At 38.0% G+C, this 27,941-nt stretch overlaps 1 protein-coding gene across 1 annotated transcript in view; it reads left to right on the top strand.

Moving 5' to 3' along the window:
• The first annotated feature begins 885 nt into the window (after positions 1 to 885).
• The window catches only part of LOC131033478 (protein SABRE), a 278,075-nt gene continuing 251,019 nt past the window's right edge, over positions 886 to 27,941 (top strand). Inside the window, exon 1 of the mRNA XM_057964713.2 lies at positions 886 to 1,494. Coding sequence (XP_057820696.1) covers positions 1,373 to 1,494 — 122 coding nt within the window. The 5' untranslated portion in view covers positions 886 to 1,372. The remainder of the gene's footprint in view (positions 1,495 to 27,941) is intronic.

Genomic DNA, 27,941 nt, shown 5'->3' on the forward strand with positions numbered 1-27,941 from the left:
TCCCTCTCTCTCTACGTCTCCTTATATCTCTATCTCTCTATTACTCCATCTCATCATCTATATCATTCTCTATCTCTCCCTCCCTCTCTTTCTCTATACCCACCCATCTCTCCCTCTTTATCTCTCTACCTCTATCTTTACTTGGGTCTCTATCACTATCTCTCCATATTTCTTCTTCCATCTTCCCATTTATCTCTATTTCATTATGTCTTCATCTCTTTCTACCCTATATCTCTCCCTCTCTCTACCTTTCTATACATCACTTCCTATCTCTATCTTTATCTTTTTATTTCTCCATCTTTTATTCTCTTCCATATCTGTCTATCTATCTATCTATCTACTCTACTCTACTCTCTCTCATTGTCCCCCCCCTCTCAATTCCACTCTCCTCTATATCCATCTATCTCCCTCTACCCCATTTTATCTCCCCCTCTTTCTATCACTATCTCTGCCTCTCTCCCCTTCACAAACTTGTAAAAAATGGAACCTAATTATATTCTCGGTTGAAAGGTTTTGTTTCAATTATGTTCAGATCCATATTAATTTGAAGCTATTAGTTCTTTATTGATGCGTTTCATGCAAAAACAACATCATGCCAACCAATTGACCTTATGCATTGAAAAATGTATGAAAAAATAGACCAAATATTCTTTGATCGACCTTATGCACCTATTCGATGTACCCATTTCACACCAAGATACAATTGCTAGTTATATTTTCTTACCTCCTTAAAATACAAAATGGTTCTTTTTCTTTCTATTAAAATAGATCATAGGTAAAGACAATCAAATGCTTTTAGAACCCTTACACAAACCAAACCATCCAAATAAGATAATTACATAGATGTCTTTCAACCAAATTGCCAAGCTCTAAGCTCCAAGCGCCGATCACAAGAGCATCCTTCTACTGAAGACACAAGGGTTATAAAAGATTCTCTCTGACCCGCATTTACCCCGGTTCCGATCTCAATCGTACGGTAGTTAGTATTAATTCTACTGCGGAAACAGCCTTTTTCTGGCTAATCCCGTGGAAGAGAGATGTGACGGATATGCCGATTTGATTAATTACATAAACCATGGTAATCATGGCATTCCTTATTCTTTCACTCTCCTCTTCTCTCCTCGTCTGGGTCGATCGGTACAATGTATCACATTATACATACTAATGGTACGTCTCGTGTTCGATCCGTGTGCCCTGAGCAAACAAACAAAAGGGTTCTATATGGGGTGCTGGAGATAATATTTATTTGTGATCTCAGCTGAAATAAAGGGGCAAGAGGAAGATAATTGCAGAACTGGAGATTCCTATTGTTGATCTGGGGTGATTATTTTTGGTTTTCTTATTTTGGGCGTAGACGTGGCGAATGAGCTAAATGAGCTCTGTCACCCGCCCTGGAAGGCTGAGAGGAGGCCTGGGACCTGCCATGGAGGTCTCTCCTGGCAAATTCCTGTTGTGTTTTTTCGGGTTTTCCTTCTTCGGATGGCTGATTGTCAAGTAAGTTGTTTCTTTATATGAGTGTTCTATCTTATCACAATAATATAGCAGTCTATGGAAACGCATAGTCAAACATTACATAATAGTTCAGGGCAAGCCAAAGCCAAAGGCTGTACCATACTAAGTCTATGGAACTAGAAAGCCAAAGGAAAATTCATCCGCAAAACTGCATTACAATGTTTAGTTTGAGATGCGCAGAGAGCAAATCAATTCATTCCCTTATGGGTTATAGGAATTTCCATCGTTAGTTTTGATGAGAAACTCACATGCTTTTGTGTCTTCCCTCTTTAATGAGGGCAGGAATAGGTTCAAACCTCTATACGATGTACTTAGCTCGGACGCCACGCTACAATCTATGATTCTTAGATGATGCTTGTAGAAACACAAAGCCAAAGCTGCACTATTATGCAAGTTATAACTGTATGGGCAGATAATCAATTTGCGGCGCCGCATAATTGAGCCCAGGATTCTATTGTTGCTTTTTTGGCTAGAAATTCCTATGCTTTTGCAAGTTTTCCCTCTTCAAATAGTTCCGGTGTCGAGTCAAATTCAGGATTTCGACGTAAATGGGGCTGATGTCACTGTAGGTGGAGCAATCCACAACTCATTGCTGATATACAGCCTGGAGATCTTTGAATTTTTCTTTGATCGGTTCTTTAATTTTATCATTTATGTACTTTAATTAAAGGATTTTCCCCGTTTCCGCTTCAAAAAATCTGCACATTTAAACTTATTTTTCTGAAATGTTTCATCTAAAAAAATACCATAATTGTGTACTTGCACTTCAGAATGATTAAAATAATTTACACTTAGATGGGGATTTTTAAAATTCACACAATCATTGCCACTTAGAATCAGTAATACTTATGGAAGACAATATGGTAAAGCCTAATGAATTTAAATGCTTCCAGTAAATATCTCATTGTTTTGTCATTGCACCTCTGAAGGCTTGGCATTAAGGACTTTAGATTGTAGATACAAATTTTACAGATCCTGCATCCTGCATCCTGCATCCCCAATCCTCTGGTAAAAATAAAAAAAGTAAACTTGCCGATTTGAAATGCTCAATCAGTAAATATTCCAAAATTTTAGACTGTTATCTAAGAATGCATTAAATAACTTGAATTCTAGATGCAGTCTTTCTTTAACACTTTGCATTGAGATTGCTTTGGAAAAAATACATGCTGAAGAAATGCTTCATCCAGCAAACAATTCAAAAAGTCTACACTCGCATATAAGAATGCTATAATTACCATACATTCTAGATGTAGATGTTCTTTAACACTTTTCAACAAGAAAAAATTGGAAAAGTTATATCATAACTTGCATCTAAGTATGTTTTAAAGACTTCACAATCGAGATCCAGATTTAACTTCATTCTCTGCATCAACAATGATTTTAGAAAAGTTATGTCGTAAAACTTGATGAATAAAAATGCTTCATCCACCAATCTTCTATAATTTTTTTCTAGATCTTCTATAATTCTGGACAAATCTTCTATAATTCTTTTCTAGATCTAAGAAATTTCTGGACACCTTACATCCTGGATGCAGATACTTAAACCTTTGCGTTGAGGATGCTTCAGAAAAATTACACAGTAAAATTTGTTGAATTTAAATGCTTCAACCATGTATTCCATGAGTCTTTACTTGCATCTAAAATTGTTACAAGTACCTTACACTTTAGATGCAGATTTTACTAGACCCCTTGCATCGTAAATGTTCGAGAAAAAGTACATTGTATGAATTGCTGAATTGAAACACTTCATCGTTAAAATATTTCAAAAAATATGTACATCTAAGAATATTTGTCAAAAACTACACTCTGAAACTAAATACATATTTTACTTAGCCCTTTCCATCATGCATGCTTTAGAAAAAATACAGACTAAAATTTGCTAAAATGAAATGCCTCAACCAGAAAAATTCCATAACACTGTGCGTGTGTGGAAGAATGTTCTGAATACCTCACATAATAGATGCAGATTTTTCTTCAAACCTTAGCATCAAGAATCCCTGGGAAAAGTTATATTCTACAACCGGCTAATTTGAAATGCTTCATCCATCAGATACTCCAAAGTTCTGCATTTGCATCCAAAAATGCTACAAAGACTTTACATTCTAGATGCAGATTTCACTTATCCCCTTGCATCTGAACTGCTTTGGAAAAGCTACATGGAAAACTTCCTGAATTGAAATGCCTCGTCCTCCAACTATTCTAAACTTTGTACTTGCATTACACGTGCTTTAAAGAATTTACACGCACAATCCAGATATTACTTATCCTTTTCATGACAGATGCCTCAGCGACCAATACTTAAGAATATTGCTCTGTAAATGTTTATATAAGTGTGTTTATTTATTTGATGGCAAAGCACTTTCATTTACTGTGGATTGTAAATAACTTTGTCAATTATAAATTTGATCACAATGTTCATTAGAGGGAATTGAACCTGTGATCGCTGTAAATGGATGACATGCTCACACCAATAGGTCATTACCTCGTGGACTTATTTACGAGTGCTTTAAATTTTATGTCTCCTGAATGTTTCAATCATGAGTGATTAAAAAAATTAGCATTGGTAAAACTCGTGCACCTGAAATTCTTTATGAAAATATTCCCAAATTATGTACTTTTATCTATGAGAAACTCAAAGATGTTACATTATGCATGTAGGGTAAGCACTTCTCAAGTAAGTTTTTGTTTAATGTTATTTTTTGCATGGCACATACTTAAGATGATGTTTCAGCTAAAGAAAATTTATTATTTGAATTTCTCCTTTAGTATTTACTATTACTATTTTTGAAAGGCTTCAGCAAAGACTATTTGTGAAACTTTGCTTGACATGCTTCATCCAGTGAATATTCCAAAAAATCTTTCGGGGCACCACATAATGCTTGAAAGACTTGATATTCTAGATGCAGATTTTACATTCCAAACGTTAGATAAAATGTTCAACAATTCTATACATTAGATGTTTCAACATTTACTGTGTTAAGGTCTCTGCATGCTTTTATCAATCTGATCCTTCAGCTAAGAATGCTTTAAGTTTAATAATTTAAATGTTTACTCAGAGACTGCTATTAAGACAAATGTGAGGAATAAGTGCTATTTACAAGTGCTTTAACAATTGAATATCCTTTAATGAACAAGTTCCTGCTGCAGAAGATACATTTTTATCCAGAAGTGAACATGTGTTAGGGCATTTGCCCATCAAAATACTGCACCCTTCTATAAACCATGCAATCTTGATTGGTGACATAGCCTTCTACAGCAGGACATCTTATCAACCAGGACATTTCTGTTTCTGTCTTTAGGCAGCTCCATCATCAATGGCACGGACAATATGCTCTTTATCAATGGTGTTAGTTGCATTGAATAGAATCTCGTTTGCATTAAAATTACCTTGCAGTAGCAAGATCAACTCTTTTCTACCTTTGACATTTAACGTGTCTGCAGCAGAGGTTTTGATGGTCACCTGTCTAATTTTGATAATCCTGAAGTTTCAGGTACTGTGCAACCTTGATGAGCACATGGTTTTTATAAGTGGGTGGGCGAGGGGGTGAATCATTATAAGATAATCCTTTATCTTTTCAAACTAACAACCACAATAATATCAATTGCACAATATCATTGACATAAGCTCTAACAATTATGCAACACAAGAAGAACACAAGATATACTTGGAAATCCTTACAGGAGAAAACCACGGCAAAATGTTGTGTATATAAATGCTTCTCTTACAACTTTTTCAGGCACTAACCCATAGGAGACACCAATCCCCTCTTAAATGATTTGTAGGCACCAATCCATGGGAGACACAATCCCCACAATTGTAGGGACCAACCTACTCGAGGTACCAACCTACTCGAGGTACCAACCCCCATTGCTAAGCACTTAGCGAGAGACACCAATCTCTCCTTTAGGAAGCACCAACTTCCAAAATAAGGTTCCACCTTTTGAATGTTGCTTCTTCAACGGATAATGAACATTACGATTCTCCTTCATATATGTACTCTCTATGATACTCCTCATCTCATTAATAATAGTATAAATATACTTTTATGTTCATGCGCACTTGCATCTTCTTTCCATATATTCTGCTTATCGTTTCACATATATATCCTTATAGATCTCTCGTATATGTTTTATAAATTTGCTCAAATCCGATTCAATACATGCTTGTATATTCTCTGCATACTTGATCTCTTTTAGTGTTCTTTCTATCCACTTCATTGTTCCACTCAAATCATGCATATTCTTTTTAGATATCTTTTTCTCCTCTTCCTCTCATCTCCACAAATCTCACTCACATCTTGTATCTTTATGTCTTCATGAAATGATGCATCTCTTAGAAAGGAGACAACTATTTGAATGGATGTGTCTTTTTTGTTAACAAATCTGTTTTAGCATCAATCGCTGCCTTCATGAATCTTTAATCATCTCCAATAATTAATCTAAAGATAATCACTGTCTACAATAATGATTGCTGCATTTAGATGATCATGATCACTGCCTTTCTCTATTTCTTTTAATCATGCACCTTTCATATAATAAATTGCTGCCTTATGCAATACTAGTCAAAATCAGATTTGGGCGATCTAATATATATGATTATACGTGCCTTTAACTTAGGCTTAGAACATGGTTGGTTAAGTTCAATTCAATTAAAATGCTTCTCATGTAGTTGACCATCATTTTCATAATCTATATCATAATATCTATGTTGGCATTATTACTATTTACGGATTCATGATGACGATCTTGTGAATGCTACCTTCCTTGAACTATGCATTATTCAACAATTTTAGGTATTTGCACCATATGAATTATGAATCTTGGATATCATTAACTCCAAATTATCTTGAAAGGCTTCTATCCCATCTAATGTATAGTGTCTTGAATATGATCAGTGTATTTCTGTTTTAGCTCTAGGATATAATATAATCATATTTTATGCAGCACTTGTGCCATTAATTAAATCATTGTGACATTAATTTCCCTTTGACATCAATGACAACATGTCCAACAAACCCATTGTCTAAGATGATAGAGATGATATGGTTTGGCTTCAATAAAGAGTTGAATTTTATTAAGAGCTTTAGACTTGAATTGAACTATATTACATTTTGAATCATGTATTTATACATGAAAATATCATGAAGAACCAAGCATTATTGGTTTTAAGTGTAGAAGTATGCACTTCTATGCCAGGATCTACATACAACTATAAACCTTCACACTAAGAGAGAAATATATTTCACCAATAGATGAATGAATTGAGATGAGTAAAATGTACATTAGGCTCTGCTTATAAAGGCAAGAGCAACGATGCGAGCATCAATGAGGTGCGAGATTAGGTATAAGCAACTACCCAACACAAATAATAATGCAATTTAGGAATACTAAATGATAGCTAACCTAAGGTTGGACTTAAGTATAATGAGTAAATATCAATTCATTCCAACACCCCCCATTAAGTGCAACTTAGGGAGAAGAATATTATGCAATATGAGCAAGATGCAAGATGGGTCCCAGTTACTAGGCCATGTTAGGTACCCATGTACAATGCAAATGCAATGAATTCTCTCACAAACAAAGAAAAGGAGAAAATCTTGTGGGACAAAACTCTTCTCCAAAAGAGAGAAAAGAACAAGATGCATGGATGGAGGACTCAATCGCACCCCCCAAGGACTACATACATCATGTGTATACAAGCATACCCCCATAGGTAGGAAAGGAGACCACATAGCCCCCCCATAATGGATAATGTCATGCTGAATTGGTGAGTGCTTGATGACAAAACATAGTCTAATGTTGACAAACAACATTTCTCCCCTTGGGAAGAAGATAAACCAAGTACAAATGTAGGAATGCTTCCCATTTTGGATAGGAATTAGGAAGTGAAATCCAATTGTAGAATGATGGTGTCTTTGAAATTTGCTCATATGTCGCCATGTCCTTGGAAGATGATGCCACAAACCAATCAGATACATACCCAGTCATAAGAGAAGGTGACAAACAAGGAACCAATGGAAACTGATCTTGAACAAGCTTCAAAGACAAAGATGAAGTGACAATTGATGCGTCACAATAATCATCAAATAGTAGAGATAACCCCTCAAATGTGTCCTCTAGATCTGAAATGTGAGACTCCACAAACAATGAACCATTGCTTGCCAAATAGGAATCTCAATCAAGAAGACAATGATTTTCTTGCCGAGCAGTAATGATGGAAGTCTCTAGTGAAGGTGGATCGACTATCTTTGATGAAGAATTAGGAACCTCTGAAACAATTGCAACCTCCGAAGGATCACAAAGATGGGTTATCAGCTTTGAAGAAGGAAGAGGCACATGGGAATCAAAAAGAGGATCATTGAGAGATGACAAAGTATCATATACCTCTCGTATATGAGTCTAAAGAGCATGAGGGCACTCAAAATGAATAAGTGACTCCAAAATGTCATAATTGACGCGATAAAAAATAACTGTAAAGATGCGAGCCATATGACCTTTCCAAATACTAATCTCACAAGGTGTGCCAGGGTTAGGAACTTGATTGTACAAATGTGCCAATAAATCATGCTCATTAAGATGAGTAATAATAAAATCATGCCATTGTCTATAATTCCCTTTCGCCAAAATAAAAGAAAAATCCATTATAATAATTCTCAAAAAATCACAATAATATAGAAACTTGATTTGCAACGACAAAAGATGGTGAGGCCTGGATGGCGATTTGAGGTGGCAGTTACATGCGCCACATCACCACAAACACTGAGCCAACAATGCCACAAATCACCATGTGCAGACTGAACTTCGTCATACGTGGACTAGAAAGGGCAATATGGGGCGACAACTTGGCCACGTAACCGAATGTGGCTGTCCAAATCAGTGTTACAAGACTACAAGACTCACCGAGTCCAGAGGTGAGGCACCTCTACAGAGTCTTTGGGACTCTAGTCTTGAACTCCCCAAGTCTGATTGAGGCTGGCAGAGTCTCTGCCAAGTCAGTTAAAAAGACACAATTTAAAAAAATAAAAAGTCACTTTGAAGAATTTGTTATTGCTGGTCGCATGAACTCTTCACTGGCTGCCATTATATTGTTGTTCGTTGGTATTTGAAGACATTGGCTGGGCGTGAATCTGCAAACAAGTCATGGTTGCAAGGAAGAGTGATTAGGGAGTTTGTGTAGCAGTAGGGTTGTGGGAGCCAAGGAGCATTATTCATATTGCTGAGGATTGTTATTTGAGGGTTTAATGTATTCCACTATTCTCAGATATTCTGAAAATATATCTTTGTGATAAATCATTATATATTGGTCAATGGTATTCTCATGACTATAATCAGTCTCTAGTCTGCGGCAACTTATATCAAGTCAGAGACTTGTGTGCTTTGTTATGTGTGTAATTTGCCTATATGTGCACATTATATTGAATATCAAAAGCGCTGTTGTAAACATTCATTTTCAACATTGTAACCTGGAACAAACACCATGTTTTGGTCATCTACTGTGAAGAGATTTTGCTGGTGCATTTGTTGTCTGATTTATCTTCATATTAAGGGCAGCAAATAGTATTATTCATTCTGTGCTTTGAACAACAGTTTGTTAAAAGCGATTATTGTTACTTCTGCTCATTGTATCTCTGATTCTCTAATATCTATTATTGTTGACATTAAGGCATCTCTGAAATGACAGCAATCATTGTAGTTGATATTTACTAAACTATTGTTGTTAATAACATTTCATATATGAATGCTCAAGTGTGATAGTGAATGTGAATTTAGAATTTGCAATGAACACACTATAGACTGGCAAATCAGCAAACAAAAACCTATCATGCAAACCATTTGACAAAATTACCAGCAGCAGGGTTGTTGAAAAGTGAAAAAGAAATTAAAAATGTATCGAATTGGGTGGCCTCTTACAATGGTATTAGAGCTGGTGAACCTGCTGGCCTGTGGAGTTGAGTGTTGAACTTGAGTTGCGGGGAACTTAAACCTAGTAGATGGAGAACATGGGTTCTTTCTCAAAAGATTTCAACGATTCATTTAAGTGTGTCCATGCGAGGAACTTACATGAAAAGAATTAAGTGGGAAATTAGCTCTTTATAGATGGAAATTTGGAATATAATTGGAGTCCGTGCAATTTCTAGATACTCTTTTGAAGTTGGAAGAATTGGAATTGTGTTGGAATAGAGTCGGAGTCCGTGCAATTTCCAGATATATCTAATGTGTTATTTCCTTTAGCTAAAATTTGCGTACTTATGTGATCAATTTATACTCGTGTATGTGTTCAAAGTAGCTTCAATTTCATTAGATTATTGTATATTTAAGGTTTATTTACTGAAGGGTGCATGAAACAAGTTTTAAGTCCTTAAAAATCTTTGAAATTCTTGGGTTTTTCAATTTGTCGAGTCTTTTGCTAAGTTTGGGCGTTGAGTCCGAGTTCGAGTCCAAGTCAAAAATCAGCTTGCTGAGCTTGAGGTGAGTTCGAGTCTTTGCGAAGTTTGGGCATCGCGTTCGAGTCTGTGCAATTTCTAGATATTCTCTTGAACTTGGAAGAATTGGAATTGTGTTGGAATAGAGTCGGAGTTCGTGCAATTTCCATATATATCTAATGTGTTATTTCCTTTAGCTAAAATTTGCATTTATACTTATGTGATCAATTTATACTTGTGTATGTGTTCAAAGTCGCTTCTATTTCATTGGATTATTGTGTATTTAAGGTTTATTTACTAAAGGGTGCATGAAACACGTTTTAAGTCCTTAAAAATCTTTGAATTTCTTGGGTTTATCAATTTGTCGAGTCTTTGCGAAGTTTGGGCATCGAGTACGAGTCTGAGTCAAAAATCAACTTGCTGAGTTCGAGGCGAGTTTGGGTCTTGTAACATTGGTCCAAATAAGAACACTGACCACAATAAATAGTTTGTAGAAATAGGAAGCACTAAAAACACGGGCTTGCAAAGCATCTTTTAGTGGCTATGACCAGGCATAAAAATTGTCATGCATGTCCACAATTGAACAAAGCCGCTACGATTATATAAGCTGGCCTACAAGACATCCACGAGTTGGCCAATCAAAGCTTCAAAGAGCCTAGCAATATCAACACGGATGCCTATCATTGATAAGAGGAGTCCGCCAAGACAAGTGCCCAAAGAAACAACCGACTACAGACAACGAGATTCGCTTTAGACTACAAATAGTATAGGGCTCCACGACGAACCAGCTTGATCAATGATATAGTGGCGACAGATTTGTCCACTTGCAAACGTTAGTAAATGAAATCAGCTTTGCCACAAATCAATACTCGAGGAGCGAATCAAAACAAATGCCTCTTGATCATTTCAACACCGGGCGCAAAGGTCAATGCACTGATCAACAGAGAAAGAACGTTGGCTTGACTAAATGGAAATTGCACCACTTTGATGAAGCCGCTAATATACCAAGGCCAAAGAGGAAATGGATCATTGATGAAGCTGCTAACAAACAAGTTTGAAGTGGGCTGTAGGCAAAAATGTTTCCTTCCAAATTTTGGGATTCGGGGAACCGGTCTACCCTTTCCCTTTTGGGAAGAGGTATCCTGTGTCCCCGAACCTCGAAACCCAACCTTTTCCTTCCGGATTTTGGGATTTGAGGAACCGGTCTACCCTTTCCCTTTTGGGAAGAGGTATATTGTCTCCCTGAAACTTGGATTTCCCTTTTTGCTCCCTCTCGTCCCTTCGGACTCCGAGGTTCCTGTCTTCTCTCCCTTTGCAACATTTTTCTAAAGGCTTAACATCCGACCTTTGACAACTTGCAACACTTCCAAATGGCGTGATCAACACTCAAGGCTCTTAATGCTCCACCAACTCTTACAACTTGTCTACTTTCATTTATAGAGCTAGAGTGGTGCATTTAATGTTTTTTACAGGATTGCCATCAAGTGGAGTCCAAGGCCATGCTTATTTATGGTTACTTGATGGCCTTCATGTTAGGTTTGTATGCTCTGACTTTGGAATGCCAGGCAATCTACCTTCTAGAAGTCTTTTCTTCTTGGGATTGCCTTGTTAGGGTATGGATGGATTTCTTGCATGCATAACCATGCCAGATCTGTGCACTTCCCTATTTTCGGACTATCATTCCCCTACTTACGCCAGGGTCAAGTCTTCCCCCCTTTGACCATTGGTCTTTTCTCTATGACCAGTTTGCTATATATAGGTTGTTAAGCCTCTTTGTAAAGTCTTCTCTCCCCGCTGGCTTGAGCTATCGTCTACTCTTTTACTTCTCTTGGAGATTTGTATATTTTAATGCATTTCTACAACTGTAAGTTTGGCCATTGCCTTGAGAATGAATTGAAATCATCATTCTTGCCTCTCTTAATATGCATGTTGTGTATGTTTTCTTACCTTCATTATAGGTGTATGTCTTGTGGCTTTCTCTCACATACATGCTGTGTTAACTTGTGTTCTGAGTGTGACTTATGGGAAACTTCTTCCCTTTTGACATTCAACAAATTCTAACCTCTATACATTCGTTTGGGGTCATTCATGTGACTGAAATTTGTGCATCTCCAGGGTATTTCAATTGATTCTTTGTGTCATTTTGAGGTGGGGAGAGGAACATCTCTTCTCTTGGTGCATCACCTCCTTTCATTTTAGCATTTCGTTCTTCCCTTTTCCTCTGCAAGCTGTTAGAATAGATATAGAAGCAGAATATGGAGTGTTGAGTTGGTTCAACACTTGCACTTGAATTGAGACGGAAGTCGACCTTCTCTAGAGATTCAACCCCTTGTGCAAGGTCACTTTGGGACTGTTTCCATGTTTCATGAGGTTGTTGAGTTGATATCTCAACAAGGGTGCAAACTTTTGTGACAATAGATACCAAATATAATTTAACTTCAAATTATTTTCTGAAGTGGACTGAAAACATGTATTCCTCTTCTGAAGAGTCTTCTTCATCAACAACATTGCCATATTTTTGTTTGTTTGTTCTTCTACTTCCATAGTGTATTGCTGCCTTGAAATTGCTTCTTTTGATGTGATTTGTTGTTGGATAATTCTTTGGTCAAGGAGTTGTGTTGTGACGTTTTCACACATTGCCCCATTGCAAATGGGGACCCCCACTTTTTCGCTTTCTAGGTTAGTTGTGTCTTTAGCTATTAGCCTTTCACTTGGAAGAGGTTTAGTTGGTCAAGAGCTAATCAAGTCAAGTCTCTCTCTTTAAGATGAGGTAAGGTCTGTTTGTTTTCAAGGCTTAGGAAGTGAATGATTCATGATAATCATCATCTTTTACTTGCAAAATCGGAGTTGAAATGCAAATTTGGCTAAGGCAGATTGTTTTGGAGAGTCAATATTCTAAGGAAGAAGAGCTGAAGTTCAAGTTCTCATGAGAAGATTGGAGCAAATGGATTAAGACAGTGAAAGTTGCCATTTTGAAATCACTTCCTTTGACCCCCCAAATGTGCAACTTAAGCATTTCCTTTGATTGCCTAGATCAGCGACTCGAGGCATTGACACCACTTCCTTTGCGCAACCAAGGATCGAGTTACTTCCTTTGACATTGGAAATGTGTGACCTAAGGCGTAATCACTTCCTCTTCTCCTAGCACTGCTAGTGGATGCTCAAGCCTGATCACTCCCATTTCCATCTCCCCCATTTGGATTCCCTACCATTGCCATCTCTCTTTCACCCTTCCTTCTTTCCATCTCACTCCACAACCCTTCCATCTTCTCTTCCTTCCCTTCGCCACCTTTCACTCCCATCTCCTTTCACTACCTTTCTTCACTTTCACCTACCACTACCACCTCACCTACATCTTCTATCCCTTCATTCTCCATTCCTTCCATCTTTCACCTTCCACCCTTTCTTCTTCCATCCTCTATCTTTCATCCCTTATCCCTCCATCTTCCTGCATCTTCCTTCCTTTATCACCTCCTAACCATGGCATTCACCTTCCCCAATTTTCTAACTTCCCTTCCCTAAACCCTTCCTTCCATTCACCCTCACTTCCTCTTCATCACATCCCTTTACCCCTTATGACTCCCACTGCGTCACTTATCCTATGCCCATCCTTCATCTACCTTACCCCTCGTGGCATCTCTTTACCACACCCCCTCATCCTTTCTTGCCACGATATTCCTTCCACGTCATTGCCTTCAACTCCCTTCACTACCGCGCCATTGCTTGGGCCCCACAAACCGTTAGAATGGAGAGCGAAATGTTTCTATAGCATTAACAATGCCACTTCACATGTCCAATTTCATTTCCTTTGGGGGTCTAAAGGTGCGATTTAACCATCTTAGACGATTTCCTTTGCTCAGCAACCCAAGGCATTTCCTTCCCTTGGCAATGGAAATCAACGATTTTAGCCCTGTGGACTTACATTGGCAATGACAATTAGCGACTTAAGGAATTACTTCCTTCATTTGCCAATGACAATGTGCGACTTAAGGATTTAGGACCTTCCTAGGCAATGACAGGGTGCATCCTAGGCAATGCTACCTCCAATGCAACCTCAAGAGTGTGATTTAATTTGATAAATACGACTTGCAAGGGATATGTGTTTAATATGAGCGCCTCTTTGATTGGACCCCACCATAATGCATGATAGACGTTTTATTTAAAATCTTGAATTGTGGATTCAAGTCGGCTTTGCGTTAATTTGCAAAACATTTAAAGATGATCACAAGTCGACCTTGTGATGAGGTACGATCTCCCTTCCAAGAAACTATAAAGTGTGTTTGATCATTTCATTTGATCAAACACAAAATTGATTTTGCACAAGCTCTCATGAAGGCATTGATTTTAATCATACATATCAGTCAAATTTGTCAATAATAGAGGGTGAATTCATTCCTTGTTAGCAGCAATTTTCATCAAAGCAAAGGCGAGCCGCGAGGTCATTAGAGGTATTGAATTTGATCATCATCCACAACATATTGACCTCTTTGATCGGCTAATTTGTCATTAAGGACAACTACATTGCATCTATCAAACTTCAACGATCTTGTCATGGATCAAACAACTAATTAGAGGGAGATCACCAAGTCTACACCAACAATTTGACAAACTCCAGCAATGAGAGCATCACTTCACATTGTTTTAGCATATATATTAGATTAGAAAGTTGAAAATGGGTGAAACCAATATATCTAGTGTGTTTGATTGTATCTCTGTTTGTGTTGCAGGTGGTTGATAAAGAGAGTGAAGTGGCAGGCTGTAAGCAACATCAAGGCAAAGAGTGGTGATCAACATCAAGCATTCAAGGAAGGACTTTCACACAATCTTGAATTTCCTCCGGAAATCCTAGAAGCATTGATAGTACAAAGGAGTGATCAAGATAGGGAAAGAAGATCATAGACAATCAAGACGAAGGATTCCAAGGATGGGAAGTGAAACATATCCAAGACGAAGGATTTTCCACACAAGACAAGGAGAATGCAAGTGATCAAGACAGGAGATAGTTTCAGAAGAGGTAATCAAAGTTAGAAGATAATGCATTTTGGGAATATCTCCCACCTTCGTTTTATTCATTGATCTAGCTTGGAAATGTTGAGTATCAAGAGATATGCCTCATTTATCTACAACTTGTGATGAGTTACAAAGATCAAGCAAAATGAGGTGGCGCCTAGTCATCACTTATTCAATTACATCATTTTAAGCTAAGGTGACCAGATTCAATGTGCTTGACTCATCCATCAAAGACGATAACTACCACATGTGGGCACAAAGTTCGATGCACCTACTATCATCATCTATTGGTCAATTGTTCAAGGAGGGACATGTGTCCATTTTATTGTAAATCTGTTATTAGTCAAGCATTAAATGCTTTGTAATGGGTGTAATAAACCCTAATTAGGGTTTCTATCTTTCAATCTTGGCCATTGATTGTGAATCAATCTGAACCACTCAATTGTAATGAGAGCACTACATAAGGCTTCATTCTTTCAATTGTAAAGGTTAATTGACAATAGAAAATAGTTAGTAGTTGATTTGTAGAAAAGCAGCAAACAACAACTAGAGTAGGGTAGGAAGAGAAGGCAAAGATTGTTGCCAAGACATTGTTGTAAGAAGCATGTAAACTTCATTGAAGATATGGTGAAATACATATGTTGATTCGACAATTTGCATGGTCTCTACTTCTCATTTATTTTCATGTTGTTTAGATGAATGGAAGAACTTTGTGCATAATCAATGGTGAAATTCGTACATCCATACTACTAACACCTTGCTGATTGTTAAGTGCCTTGCATAGTCAACTAGATCCATCTTAGCCAAGTTTGAATTCAATTGCTTCTTCTTCATTGATATGCTTCACCTTGAGGGTACCTATACTTTTATGTGGTGATTTGAACATCATATGCTTACCTTAGGAGATTGCTCTAGCCTTGTGGAGATGTTCACTGCATGTCAAAGCAAAGCTTAGTTGAGTTCCACCAAAGATTGTCCATCGGTCTTGCATTCTTAAGAGTAGGTTAGATCTCTCCCAATCCTTATCATCTTTCCCTTTTTTTTCAATCATGTTAACTAAAACTCCACATAACAGCTGCAATCAAGCATCTCAAGCATTCAATGCAAGTCCACCTTGTGATTCCAGCAATATCACATCAAACAGCTGAGTCTATCCGTCAAGACCTGACATTCGAGAACCTTGGAGTCTTCCCATTTGATCACACAGCTTAGCATTTGGGGAGCCTTTGTTCAAGAGAGGATATAATACTTAGTATTTTATTTTGTGTTGCATAGTGCATAAAAAAACACCATCAACAAGTTGTAACGACAATTTTCACATCATTCCCAATCCTTTCACAAACTGGACATTTATTTCGAGATTTGGATGAATTACCAGATTTTGGAGGCTCACCAAATTGCTTTGATAGGCTTGTTGCCTTTATTACATGTGGTCATTTGCATGATCATCCTTACCATGATTCTAGTTTAGAGACTCTTCGTTTTGAAGTAGATTTACCAACTTTTCAAAATTAGGAGTCTGTTTGTGACATTCAAAATTGTCACAAACAGTTTGTATTTGGAAGGTAGTGCCAATAGAGAAATAGGCACCAAGACTACATCTTCAATTGTTTCTCTCATGGCTTGAAGGGAGGCTCTCAACTCGGTAATTGATTCCAACTGTTCTCCATAACTCATTTTCAGGCTATGTAGTTGACTCTGCAAATTCAAGATTTGATTTTGATTCTTCGCCTCATACACTCTCCATAGATGAACATTACGATCAATTTAGCCTTTCTGTCGGCTTGATCAAATATCCTTGCACATCAACATCATTTCAGGTCGCATAGTGGTGCTGTTGACCACATTCCAAACTTCCTCAAACTCAAGTTGAGTTTTGAGTTTGGTCTTCCATGTGGAATACTTATTTCCATGCAGCAACTGAGTCTGGAAGAAGGAATTTTGGAAAACTTCCTGCCTTTGTATTAAGAGCTTTAGACTCAAATTGAATTGTATTATATTTCAAATCATGTATTTATGCATGAAAATATCATGGAGAACCGTGCATTCATGGTTTTAACAAATAACAAATAAAATCCTAAGTTTGCTAAATAATAGTAACTAACCATAAACAAACAATACTAAAACTAACAAACTATCTACATGGAGTAAATACTCAACAAACTATAATATTTGGTTATTATTTACAATAAAGGCTTGAATCAAATATGTTAGCAATAGGGCTTTAGTAATACATTTTACCACAAGTTTCCTCCAGAGATGTTAGTTCAGATTTTCTGTGGCAGATTAATTCAATTTGGGTTGCTGAGTTTCATGCTGCATGGCTTGTAATTAGATATGGAGGTCCATCTAAAACATGAGATCTAAATGAGAGTAACTTTTTGTCATCCCCATCTAGCTTCCTCAGTGTGCCACATCTCTTCTTCATTTTTCTAAGCTTCCACCTTCTGAATTTGTTGTTTGATTGATTAGGCTTCACTCTTATATAACTCCCATCATACCATTAGAGTCTTAGACCCCTTGAGTTTCCTTTAATATTTATCCACAGATGGTGCAGGGTATCTTTACCTCCTAGATATTCTTAGATTTTTTTTGTTTTTTTTTAAAAAATTCTGTAGGAAATCTCAAAGCCATCTCTCTAAACAGATGCAAAGCGTCTGTTCCATAAACTTAGTCTGAAATTGCAAATTGAGATTCTGAAACAAATCACTGGTATTTAAAAAAATCTGCTAAGACTGTCCTGGAAACTTGAGGTCAATAATATAACATCTGTTTTAGACTTTTATAGAAAATCAGGGATCCAAAATTCAAATGAGAAACACATCTATTCTTTGTAAAAACCTCACAAAAATGTAAATACCTGGAAATAGAAGATGGTAGACTGAGTCTGCAAATTTGTTTATGCTACATTGAAGATAGTGAAACCCTGCAGGCTGCTGTTCAATGATTTAAATTTCAAACTTATATCCCTGTCGATGCCTTTGCTAAAGTTCCTGGACAATGATGCTAAAACCCTTTCAAAATGGTGGTGTATTGATTGATAGTGGAGGGTGAAAAATACTGTAGACTGGGCAATAAATTTCAAACTTATATCCCTGTCGATGCCTTTGCTAAAGTTCTTGGACAATGATGCTAAAACCCTTTCAAAATGGTGGTGTATTGATTGATAGTAGGGGGTGAAAAATACTGTAGACTGGGCAAGTAAGTGGAGAAAACTAAACACTGCAGAGAATAATGATACAAATTAGATGGTTTGGGGACTTTTCTACTGCTTTGTTGGATCCAAGATAAAATTATGGTTAAGAAATTGAAGTGTTATTGGTTTTCTGCAATGTTTACTTTTATATGCAACATGCAGGAGATGTATTCTGATTCCTGCAGTTATCCATTTTTTGAGAGGTATCTTCTGGAAACACCAAGGGGTGTCAGAAATGTGGTAGATGTTTGGGGGTGTCTCTTATTACCCTCAAACTTATCTACTATACTGGAAATGCATATAGGAAATGGAGGTGCATCCCACAATTCAGAGATATCTCTTTTGATTTCAGTGATCCTTAGGGACTCTATTAATCAAGGGTATTCTCTACAAGAAGATTTTTAGCAGGCACTTGGTGATAAGTCCACAGCTGTTAGTTCAGAAAACAAGAAAGAGTAGTTCTGTTTTGCATCTGGATGTACCATGAAGCAAACCATCTTTCACTCTTATATATTGGTCGTGGTATATTGCAGGCCTTATATACTTCCCGTTGTACATTTTTTATAGAGGAGTTATACATTTTTTATATTGTCGTTATTCCTAAATTTGTTTTAGTGGTTCATGCTAACCTTCTTTGAATATTTGTGGACAAATATTGTCTATAAATAAATTAGTATAGATATCTTAAATGCATCTTTCTAAAAATTGCTGAGAGATATTAGTCTTGAGTTATCTATTTTACTTTAGAACTATTTAAGAATTGTTTTATTTTATTTATATTGTTTATTTTATTTTTATTTAATAATAATTTTTTTTGTTTAGGGTAAGTGCTATCTTTATGGGGATAGCTCCCTATATTACTCCAAAAAGTTGTACATATAATATCCATATGGATTAGAATACTAGCCGAAAATAGTTCAACTACTACTTAAACCCAAGATCCAACTATATTAACTACCTTATACCTATCCAGACCCACCATATGCAATACCGTTATCGAACGTCATCCATTTCTCATTCATCAGGAAGTGCAGCACTTGCGAAATCAGTTCGCCCAGGTTGAAAAGAGTATCCGAAGACGCCTCTGTCAGCCACCAGTCCTCTGCCTTCTTAAGTTGCCTAAATGTAGTCAGATCACCATTCGTAACCCCATCTCTGAAATTCGACTAGGCTTCCTTAACAAAATTCCTCTTCCTGCGCTTCCCCTACCTTTTATCCCTATCCTCTCTCTCCTCCTCAGTGTGAATCATATCCTGTGCATGGAGGTCCTCCTCATCTTCGATCTGATCCCCTTCCGCTTTTGTCTCCTCTTCTGAGTCTGAGGATAGGTAGATAGAAGGATTAAAATATATCTTAAGTATGCTTTATTAACTCCGTCCTGCATCTCATACAGGGCTTCTGCCACCGCATCACCATAATCTTCGTTCACAAAATCTCCCACAATCTCTATGCACCTCTCCTTGGATTCCAGGACATCCACAATCGGTGCTAATACAACTTCGTAGATGAAGCCATCGCACCAATGCCTTTCCAAATTCAAAGGAATGTCCACCATTTCCAGAACCCCCTCATAGATCTCATCCTGTGCGTTAAACACCGAAATGCACTGATGCTCAATAGTCTCTGCACAATTCCTGCACGCAATCCCTATGAATGGAGCCATCCTATGCCAGCAATACTACTTTCTATCTTCACGGATGATCCACTCTATGCAACCTCTATCCTCATATAGAAACCCGTTGCTTCTAGAATCTGGTAAAGCGGCCCTGACAAACCAAACATAACCAATCCCGAGTACAGGCAATCTTGAAAAAATCTTATTTTAGATCTTTTATCCCTGCTAATTCCGCTCCTGCCGCCTTCTCTGAATTGTCTTGTCCTTCTGGAATAAGCCGCCTAAATCTCCTAATGCTACTCTTGCTCTTCCCTGTGACTTGGGCACATTGCTGGCAGTACTCGAAGAACTTTGAGTCCTTGTCTGCAGTGCATGTCTGAATTTCTGAAAAGCCATTATGCTTAAAATTCCTCGTGAAAGGAAGTGAGGCGAGGTCACCTCATATGTCACATACTAAATCTACCCCTATCCTATACCTTGTCGGGAATACCTCGGAATGTCCTTTTTGATGGCTTCCATTAATTCTTGTGAAGCATCGTGTAGCGTGATTGAGCAGTAATGATTTTCCCCTACTACTCCCAAATTTGCCAGGAGGTCTGCCACTCTATTTACCTCTCTATATGTGTAAACAATTTCGAAAACCCCAATCCGTTCCAACAAACTATTGATACAAGGCAGCCATTTGTTTAATCTCCAGTTGTGAAAGGTGGATTGTATCATGCCATTGATGATAACTTGGGAATCTCCTTCTATGATAACCTTGGAGATGTTCCCCTCAACACACATATTCAAACCTGCTTCCAAAGCTTTGATTTCTGCTTCATTGTTTGAACACTCTCCTAAATTACCATACACTCCACTAATCATTCCACCGTTCTCATCTCTTAGTACAACCTCGAAACCAACCCTGCTTGGATTACCTTTACTGGCCCCATCAAAATTGAGCTTCACCCAATCCTTTGGCGGCGCATTCCATTTAATCAAATTCCTATCTACTTGTTTCTTAGAAGGAACAACAAGCCCTATCTCTTTCAAAGACCACTTTATCTCCATGCTCCTATCCCAATTGTTATATCTGTAATTCTTTCTCATGACACTCTTACCATTTACAACTTCCTCTATGGCAACCTTAATTTTTGAAATAAGCTGCTTGGTAGAGAGATCTACTTCCTTAAAAATTCTCCTATCTCTCTCCTTCCAAATATGCCACATTGCCAAAACCGGTCCTACCAACCAAATATCACCCCATTTAGATTTGTCCATCTAAGGCCATGACAGTAAAAAAGATTTCAATCCTTCATTCCTGACAGTATTCAAGTTCACCATATCAAACAACCAATCCCAACACCTGCTAGCAAAGGAGCATCTATACAACAAGTGGTTCGTAGTCTCTTCCTCTTCTTTACATAATACACATCTGCTAGGACCAACAATGCCAATAATCTTTAGTCTACTCCCGGTGAGTACCCTATCATGAAGGGCAATCCAAATAAAGGCTCCGGCTTTAGGAAGAATTCTATTGCTCCAACACAACTTATGCGGCCAGATGGTGTCCCTCACTCTTTGTCTCTGTATTTCATAGCCAAGTTTAACACCGTAATCCCCTGATTTGGCAGCACATCAGAAAAGAGTATCTTCTTCCTCAGACACCAATATCGTCCTACTCCTTAGAATTTCAGCCAGTTTGGTACATAGTTCCTTACTCCCAATCTCTATATTCTTCCACCTAACCTTATCTCCCCTAAAACCTCCTACTTCAAAATACTGATCCACTCTGTCTCCCATCTCATTTGCCACATCATTCACCCAGTTTTGATCCTCAAACATTTCCCTGATAGGCTCCTCACCGTCCCACGAGTCATCCCAAAATTTTGCCTTCCACCCATTCTTGACTTGCCAAGATAGATGTTCGGTGATGATTAATCTACTCTCCCACAGGAAGTTCCACATGGCCGATCCCTTGGTTGCGTTTGCTACAGAAAAAATTCTCTCTAACTCCTTCGAGTCCAAATATTTGCTTCTAAACACTCTGCACCAAAGTTTCTCAGGATTTTTGTACATCTTCCAGGCTAGTTTTGCACCTAATGCAAGGTTTTGAAGATCCATTTTCGTCAAGCCTGCCCCTCCTTCTTCTTTAGTCAGACAGGCGGTCTCCCAATTGATCAATGAGATTTTTTTAACCTCCTTTGCCCCTTCCCAAAGGAATTTCTTGAGCATCCCATCTAGCTTCTTGCTAGCCGCCTGAGGCATCCTGAAACATGACACGCTGTAGATGGGTATGGCCGATAAAACTGATCTAATCATGTTTAACCTCCCTGATTGAGATAGCCATCTATTTTTCCACTGCTCTGATTTACCTTTACACTTGTTAATCACGTCCTCCCAGTTATGGTTTTGTTTGCTACCATAGTTGATATTGATTCCCAAGTATTTGAGAGGAAACGATCCAATTTGATATTCCAATAGGCGGGCTATTTTAATCTGGGTTTGTCTATTAGTGTTCAAGAAGAACACCTGTGATTTCTCCTTATTCATGATTTGCCCTGAAGCCTTTGAATACTCCTCCAATGCAGACTTGATCATAGAGGCCTCTTGAATGGAGGCTTCCATGAATATCAACATATCGTCCGCAAACTGAGAGTGAGTGATGGGCTCCACCAGGGGGTGGACAAAGATCCCTTTCCACCTGCCCGATCTGCATAATCTTCTGATCCTACTACCTAACATTACTGCCATCAAAACAAACAGAGATGGGGACAAGGGGTTTCCTTGTCTCAATCTGTTAGTAGCATCAAAGAAGCCACACATTAATCCATCGACTAGAATGGAGAAACTTACAAAAGAAATACAAAATGTGATACACTCTATCCACTTGCTATCAAAACCCATACAAACAAGAACTTGTAACAGAAAATTCCAAATGACCTTATCATATGCTTTCGCTACATCAAGCTTGATCGCCATACCTTTAATCTTTTCTTTGTACATGGAATGAAACATTTCTGAGACCAATATGATACCATCCGCAATCTCTCTACCTGGTGTAAAACCATTTTGATTATCTGCAACTAGTTTAGGTAGTATCTTTTTGAGCCTGGATGCCATAGCTTTGGAGATGATCTTGTATATCGTGTTACAAAGTGAGATGGGGCGGAAATCCATCATTGATTCATAATCATGCTTCTTTGGAATAAGTACAATCATGTTATGATTCAATTCCCTCACAAACCTCTTTTTCTTTCATGCTCTGTTTCAAAAACTTCAATTTATTCGCAAAACGAAAGCTAGGAGAACCCGCAAACTTGTTTCCTTCTTCCCACCACCTTTTGAGATTACTTTTAAAATTAGGATCTCTCCACCACATGTTTAGGAATCTGAAGTAGCTCTACGAGTTGTCTTGTCTTGGTCTAGATTTAACAGAACATGAAGGTGATCCGAGCCAGCTTGTGGTATAATGGTTGTGGAGACCAAGAATTGCCCATTAATCCAAAAATCGCTCACAAAGAACCTATCCAATCTTTTAGAGATCTTAGAGAAATAGATCCTCCTATTTGTCCAAGTAAACAACCCATTCTTTGGGACCACATCTGCCACTTTGATAGAGTTGATGAAATCTCTGAAGTCCTCCATGACTTTGGAACTTTTCATGAGACCACCCAATTTATCATCCATATCCAGTATAGCATTAAAATCTCCGACCACTTATAACTCTGTCTAGGTTAAGCCTGTTGACATGGTCGAGGATCTCCCCCCAAACTCTCGCCTTCTCCTCCGTTTTAATAGGCCCATATACATTGATCAGGGGAAAATCTGCTAGCTCACCCATACTGGAAACCCGAACTATCATCCAATTAGAATTGGAGGCAATAGGAGAAATTGATATAGATAACGGATTCCAAAGAATTCCTAGACTCCCTGCTGTCCCATTAGCCGCTTGAAACAAACTACTCCACTTAAAACAAAATTTTGAGAAATCTTGCCCCTTAACGTCAGATAGCTTGGTCTCTTGAATCAAAACTATATCAATTGCCAGTTTGTCAATCGCTCTCTTGACCAAGCGTCTTTTGTTAGGGGCAGCAAGACCCCTGACATTCCAAGTAAGAATCTTCATCTTCTCCCCCTTGGACATCTTTAGAAAATCTAGAACACTGACAATACCTTTTTCCAAGGCTTTGTCCTCCCTGACTTGCCTCTTGCTCCTATGACCCCTGTAACCCCTGCAACCCTTGGATTTACCCAACAAGGCATTTGCTGATTGACTGATACATCTAGGATCCACATTGTCCAGTTCATCTCCTTTGATTTCCCCTTCTTTAGAGAATAACTCAAATTCATTCTCCGACTCCTGAGACAATGCCTCCGCCTCCCTAGGCTTGTTCTCAATGGCCTTGTCATGACTATAAGGGGCAACTCTGCAGAATTTGATACTGGTTCCCTAGCAATCTGATGATTATGTTTTTGGGCAGGAACTGGAGGCCGAATATCGCTCCCCGATTGATGATCATCATACGTTAAACAGAGAGGGTTCTGGGCGGTTGGATTATCCTTAACCACCCAATTTTGCTTGGGTCTCCTAACCAAATTACTCCTCGCCCTTCTAACAAACATTTTGCATTCTATGGTAAAATGAAACTTACTCCCACATCTTTGACAAGGATTAATTTCGTTCTTGATCTCAATTTGTTGTCTCCATTTGCCTTCCGAAGTAAGAAGGGTGATATGGGATGGAATGATTTTCACCACCGCTATCCTCAATCTGGCGTACGAATATAAATCCTCCTCTATTATCTTTTCATCAATATCTAATAAAGTGCCCAAAGAGCGCCCAATCTTTTCGAGACTGCTATCTCCCAGTATTCAATTGGCAAGTTGTATAATCTGATCCAAATTGGGCTATCATATACAGCCAAAGGAAGGGGATCAAAATTAGATTGCCAGGGTTGAATGTATAATCGATTGTCTTCCATGAACCAATTTTCTTGGTGCAGAACTCTGTTTCTTTCCGAGCCTGCTGCAAATATAGTCACGAAGAAGCCTCTAGGTAAAAATTTCACCACCAAACCCATACCCCAATGTTTAGCAATCCAATCTTTGATGCAGGACCTTGATTTCTTTTGTCCCACAATTCTGTAGATGACCGCATGCTCCTCCCATAATGTTCGATCTTCCTTTGTTTCACTGGAAAGATCGATTTCAATATCCTCTCTTTGTATGCCGGTCCCCATAGTTTCCTTGCTAACATCCACGAAATCGCCATTGGAGTGCAACTGTTTTTGCAGAGGGGGGTTTCTTGCTCTCTCTGTTAATTAATAAATATTTATTTTAAAAGGCTATTTTATTTATTTAATTATAACTATTTTAGAATTATCTTATTCTTAATTATTCTTATTGACATAAGAGTTATTTTATAGTTTTAGTTTTAAAGAAAAAAAAGATGTCAGCTGTGATTTAGATTTTATGTACACCGTCATAGTATGATGCTCCGTGCCTATTGGCATACAAATCATGAGTCTTTTGATCATTCTGTGAGAATGACTTCCCTATACATTAGCAACTATTCTATATTCATTAATGTACTTAGGTATTCCTATAGACATTTGTAAATGATGTTTTCCCATAGCAGCAGAGTTCTGTTTCTAGCTTCACAAATTGCAAGATTGCAATTCAGGCTATTCTTGTCTCTTTTTTTTTCTATTATGAGATTAGTTTGTGTGTGGGGTATCAATATATTTCTACATTCCATGGGGACATGTCCCCTAGCCTTGTACCCTGTCCCTGTACCAGAAATGTTTTGGGGACTGGGGACGGCCAAGAAACGTCCCCTCCAAGTCCTCTTTTTTTGCAGCGAATAGGAAATGTTTCCGATATGTGCCAACAATGGATAGGCTGTCTAGAGACATTTGTAAATGATGTTTTCCCATAGCAGCAGAGTTCTGTTTCTAGCTTCACAAATTGCAAGATTGCAATTCAGGCTATTCTTGTCTTTTTTTTTTCTATTATGAGATTAGTTTGTGTGTAGGGTATCAATATATTTCTACGTTCCATGGGGACACATCCCCTAGCTTGTACCCAGAAGTGTTTTGGGGACTGGGGATGGCCAAGAAACGTCCCCCTCCAAGTCCTCTTTTTTTTGCAGCGAATAGGAAACGTTTCCGATATGTGCCAACAATGGATAGGCTGTCCCCTACTGCCCATGTATAATTTGGACAGCACTAAAATAAAAACAAATCTTTTAATGGGAAAAGAGGGATAGGTGGGTCCACAAGGACCGCCCCCTCCTTCCTCCCAACCAAAAGTTAAAAAAACTCATTCATTTTAACATTTGCAAACAAAGAAAAGTGCAGCAAGAGAGGAGCAGCAGGTGGTCAAGTAGAGAACAGCAGTTGAAAGAGGAGTCTAGGGCATCGAATCTTCTATACTAGAGGTAAGTTATTCATCTTTCATTTGTTTTTGGCATTTCTTTTACATTTTTAAAAGTTTTTTTCAATTTTTCAACACATAGGGAGGGCATTGTGAGTTTATTTTTTGTTTTATTTGAACTTGTAGCTCTCTTTGAAATTCTTATTAAAAAAAATGATGAGCAGCAGTGGGAGTAGTGATAGTGAGGATGTTAAAGTCCAAATGCAAGAAAGAAGTAGACCTAAAAGTATGGCAGCCATTGGGGGGTCTTCAAGTTCAAACCCAACAAGTTCAAATCCATTTGATTGTCTTTCGTAAGTCCTTAAAACTTACGCAAAAGCATTTAATCCCCAAAGACCTCCATTTCAATTTGCATCAAGAGTTGATAAAGATAAGGAAAAAAAATTCAGGGGGTAGTAGACTGTGAGAGTGCCATTTGTGCCACAAATAATATAGGGGCAGTTATACTAGAGTTTATTGCCATCTTTTGTGTATAGGTGGTCAAGGGGTGAAAGGTTCTAAACAAATAACTCAACCTGAGAAAATCGAGTCAAAGTAGATTGCATATGGAGGTGGGGGCATTAGGTAAAGGGATTCCATTGGAAAGTTTGCAGTCTAGTGTGTCAATACCTACAAGATCCGTGGATGTTGCTTCTCATAGGGAGAGTTCTACTACTACCGGGGGAAAGAAGAGAAGCGCTAATGTTGCAGATTTGTTTAACATACAAGCAAAATATGTGGCTGAAACCTCTATTGCATAAGTTTTTTTATGTTCATGCCATACCATTTCATGTCTCACATTCACCATATTTCAACAAATGTTGAAAGATGGTCAAGCTGCAGGTCCCTCATTTGTTCCACCTGGAGAAACTAAGCTACGCACCACCCTTCTTGATAGAGAGTACTCCAAAGTGAGTGCTTTGATGGAAGATATGAGACAAACATGGATAAGGGACAGATGCTCCATAATCATGGATGGGTGGACCATATCAAGCATCGCCCACTCATCAATCTTATTGTTACTAGTTCAGTAGGCTATTATTTTCTTAGAGCTATAGATTGTTTGGGGAAAAGGAAGAATGCAACCTTACAATTTCAGATTTTGAGAGATGACATAGAGGAGGTTGGAACCTCTAATGTTGTGTAGTTAGTGGCTGATTCAGTGTATGTGTGTAAGTGAGCTGGATTAATGGTTGAGGGTGCTTATAAGCACATTTTTTGCACCCCATGTTGTGTGCATGCGTTGAACAATACCTTGAAGGACATTGGAAAGATAGATTGGGTGAATATAGTGGTGTTAGAGGCTAGAGATGTGTAAATGTTCATTTGCAACCATCATACTTCACTTGCTTTGTTTAGGAAATTTTTGAGGAAGGAATTCCTCAAGCTAGTGGAAACTAGATATGCCAGCAATTTCAAGAGGCTCTACAACCGATGGTGGTCAACATAGAGTGGGGTAGATAGCATGAGGCAAGCACACTAGAGGGAAGAAGTGTGAAACAAAAAATCCTTAATGATAATTGGTGGTCCACAATGAGGTCAGAAAATTGGCATTGTTGATTTTATTATTTAATATGTAGAATACTAAAATAATAATTTAATAATTTAATATATGTTTCTACCTTGTGAATCATGTCCATTCTTTTTTATGATTTTAATTTTTGTAACTTGTTTGCACTTGTAGATATGTTTGCCTTTTCGTTGAGCCTATTGTGCAAGTGATTAGATATGTTGATATTGACTCCTAACCTTGGAGATATTTATGAGACCTGCGATAGTATGCTTG

This window comes from Cryptomeria japonica, chromosome 9 (genome assembly GCF_030272615.1).
Source record: "Cryptomeria japonica chromosome 9, Sugi_1.0, whole genome shotgun sequence".
Taxonomy (NCBI): domain Eukaryota; kingdom Viridiplantae; phylum Streptophyta; class Pinopsida; order Cupressales; family Cupressaceae; genus Cryptomeria; species Cryptomeria japonica.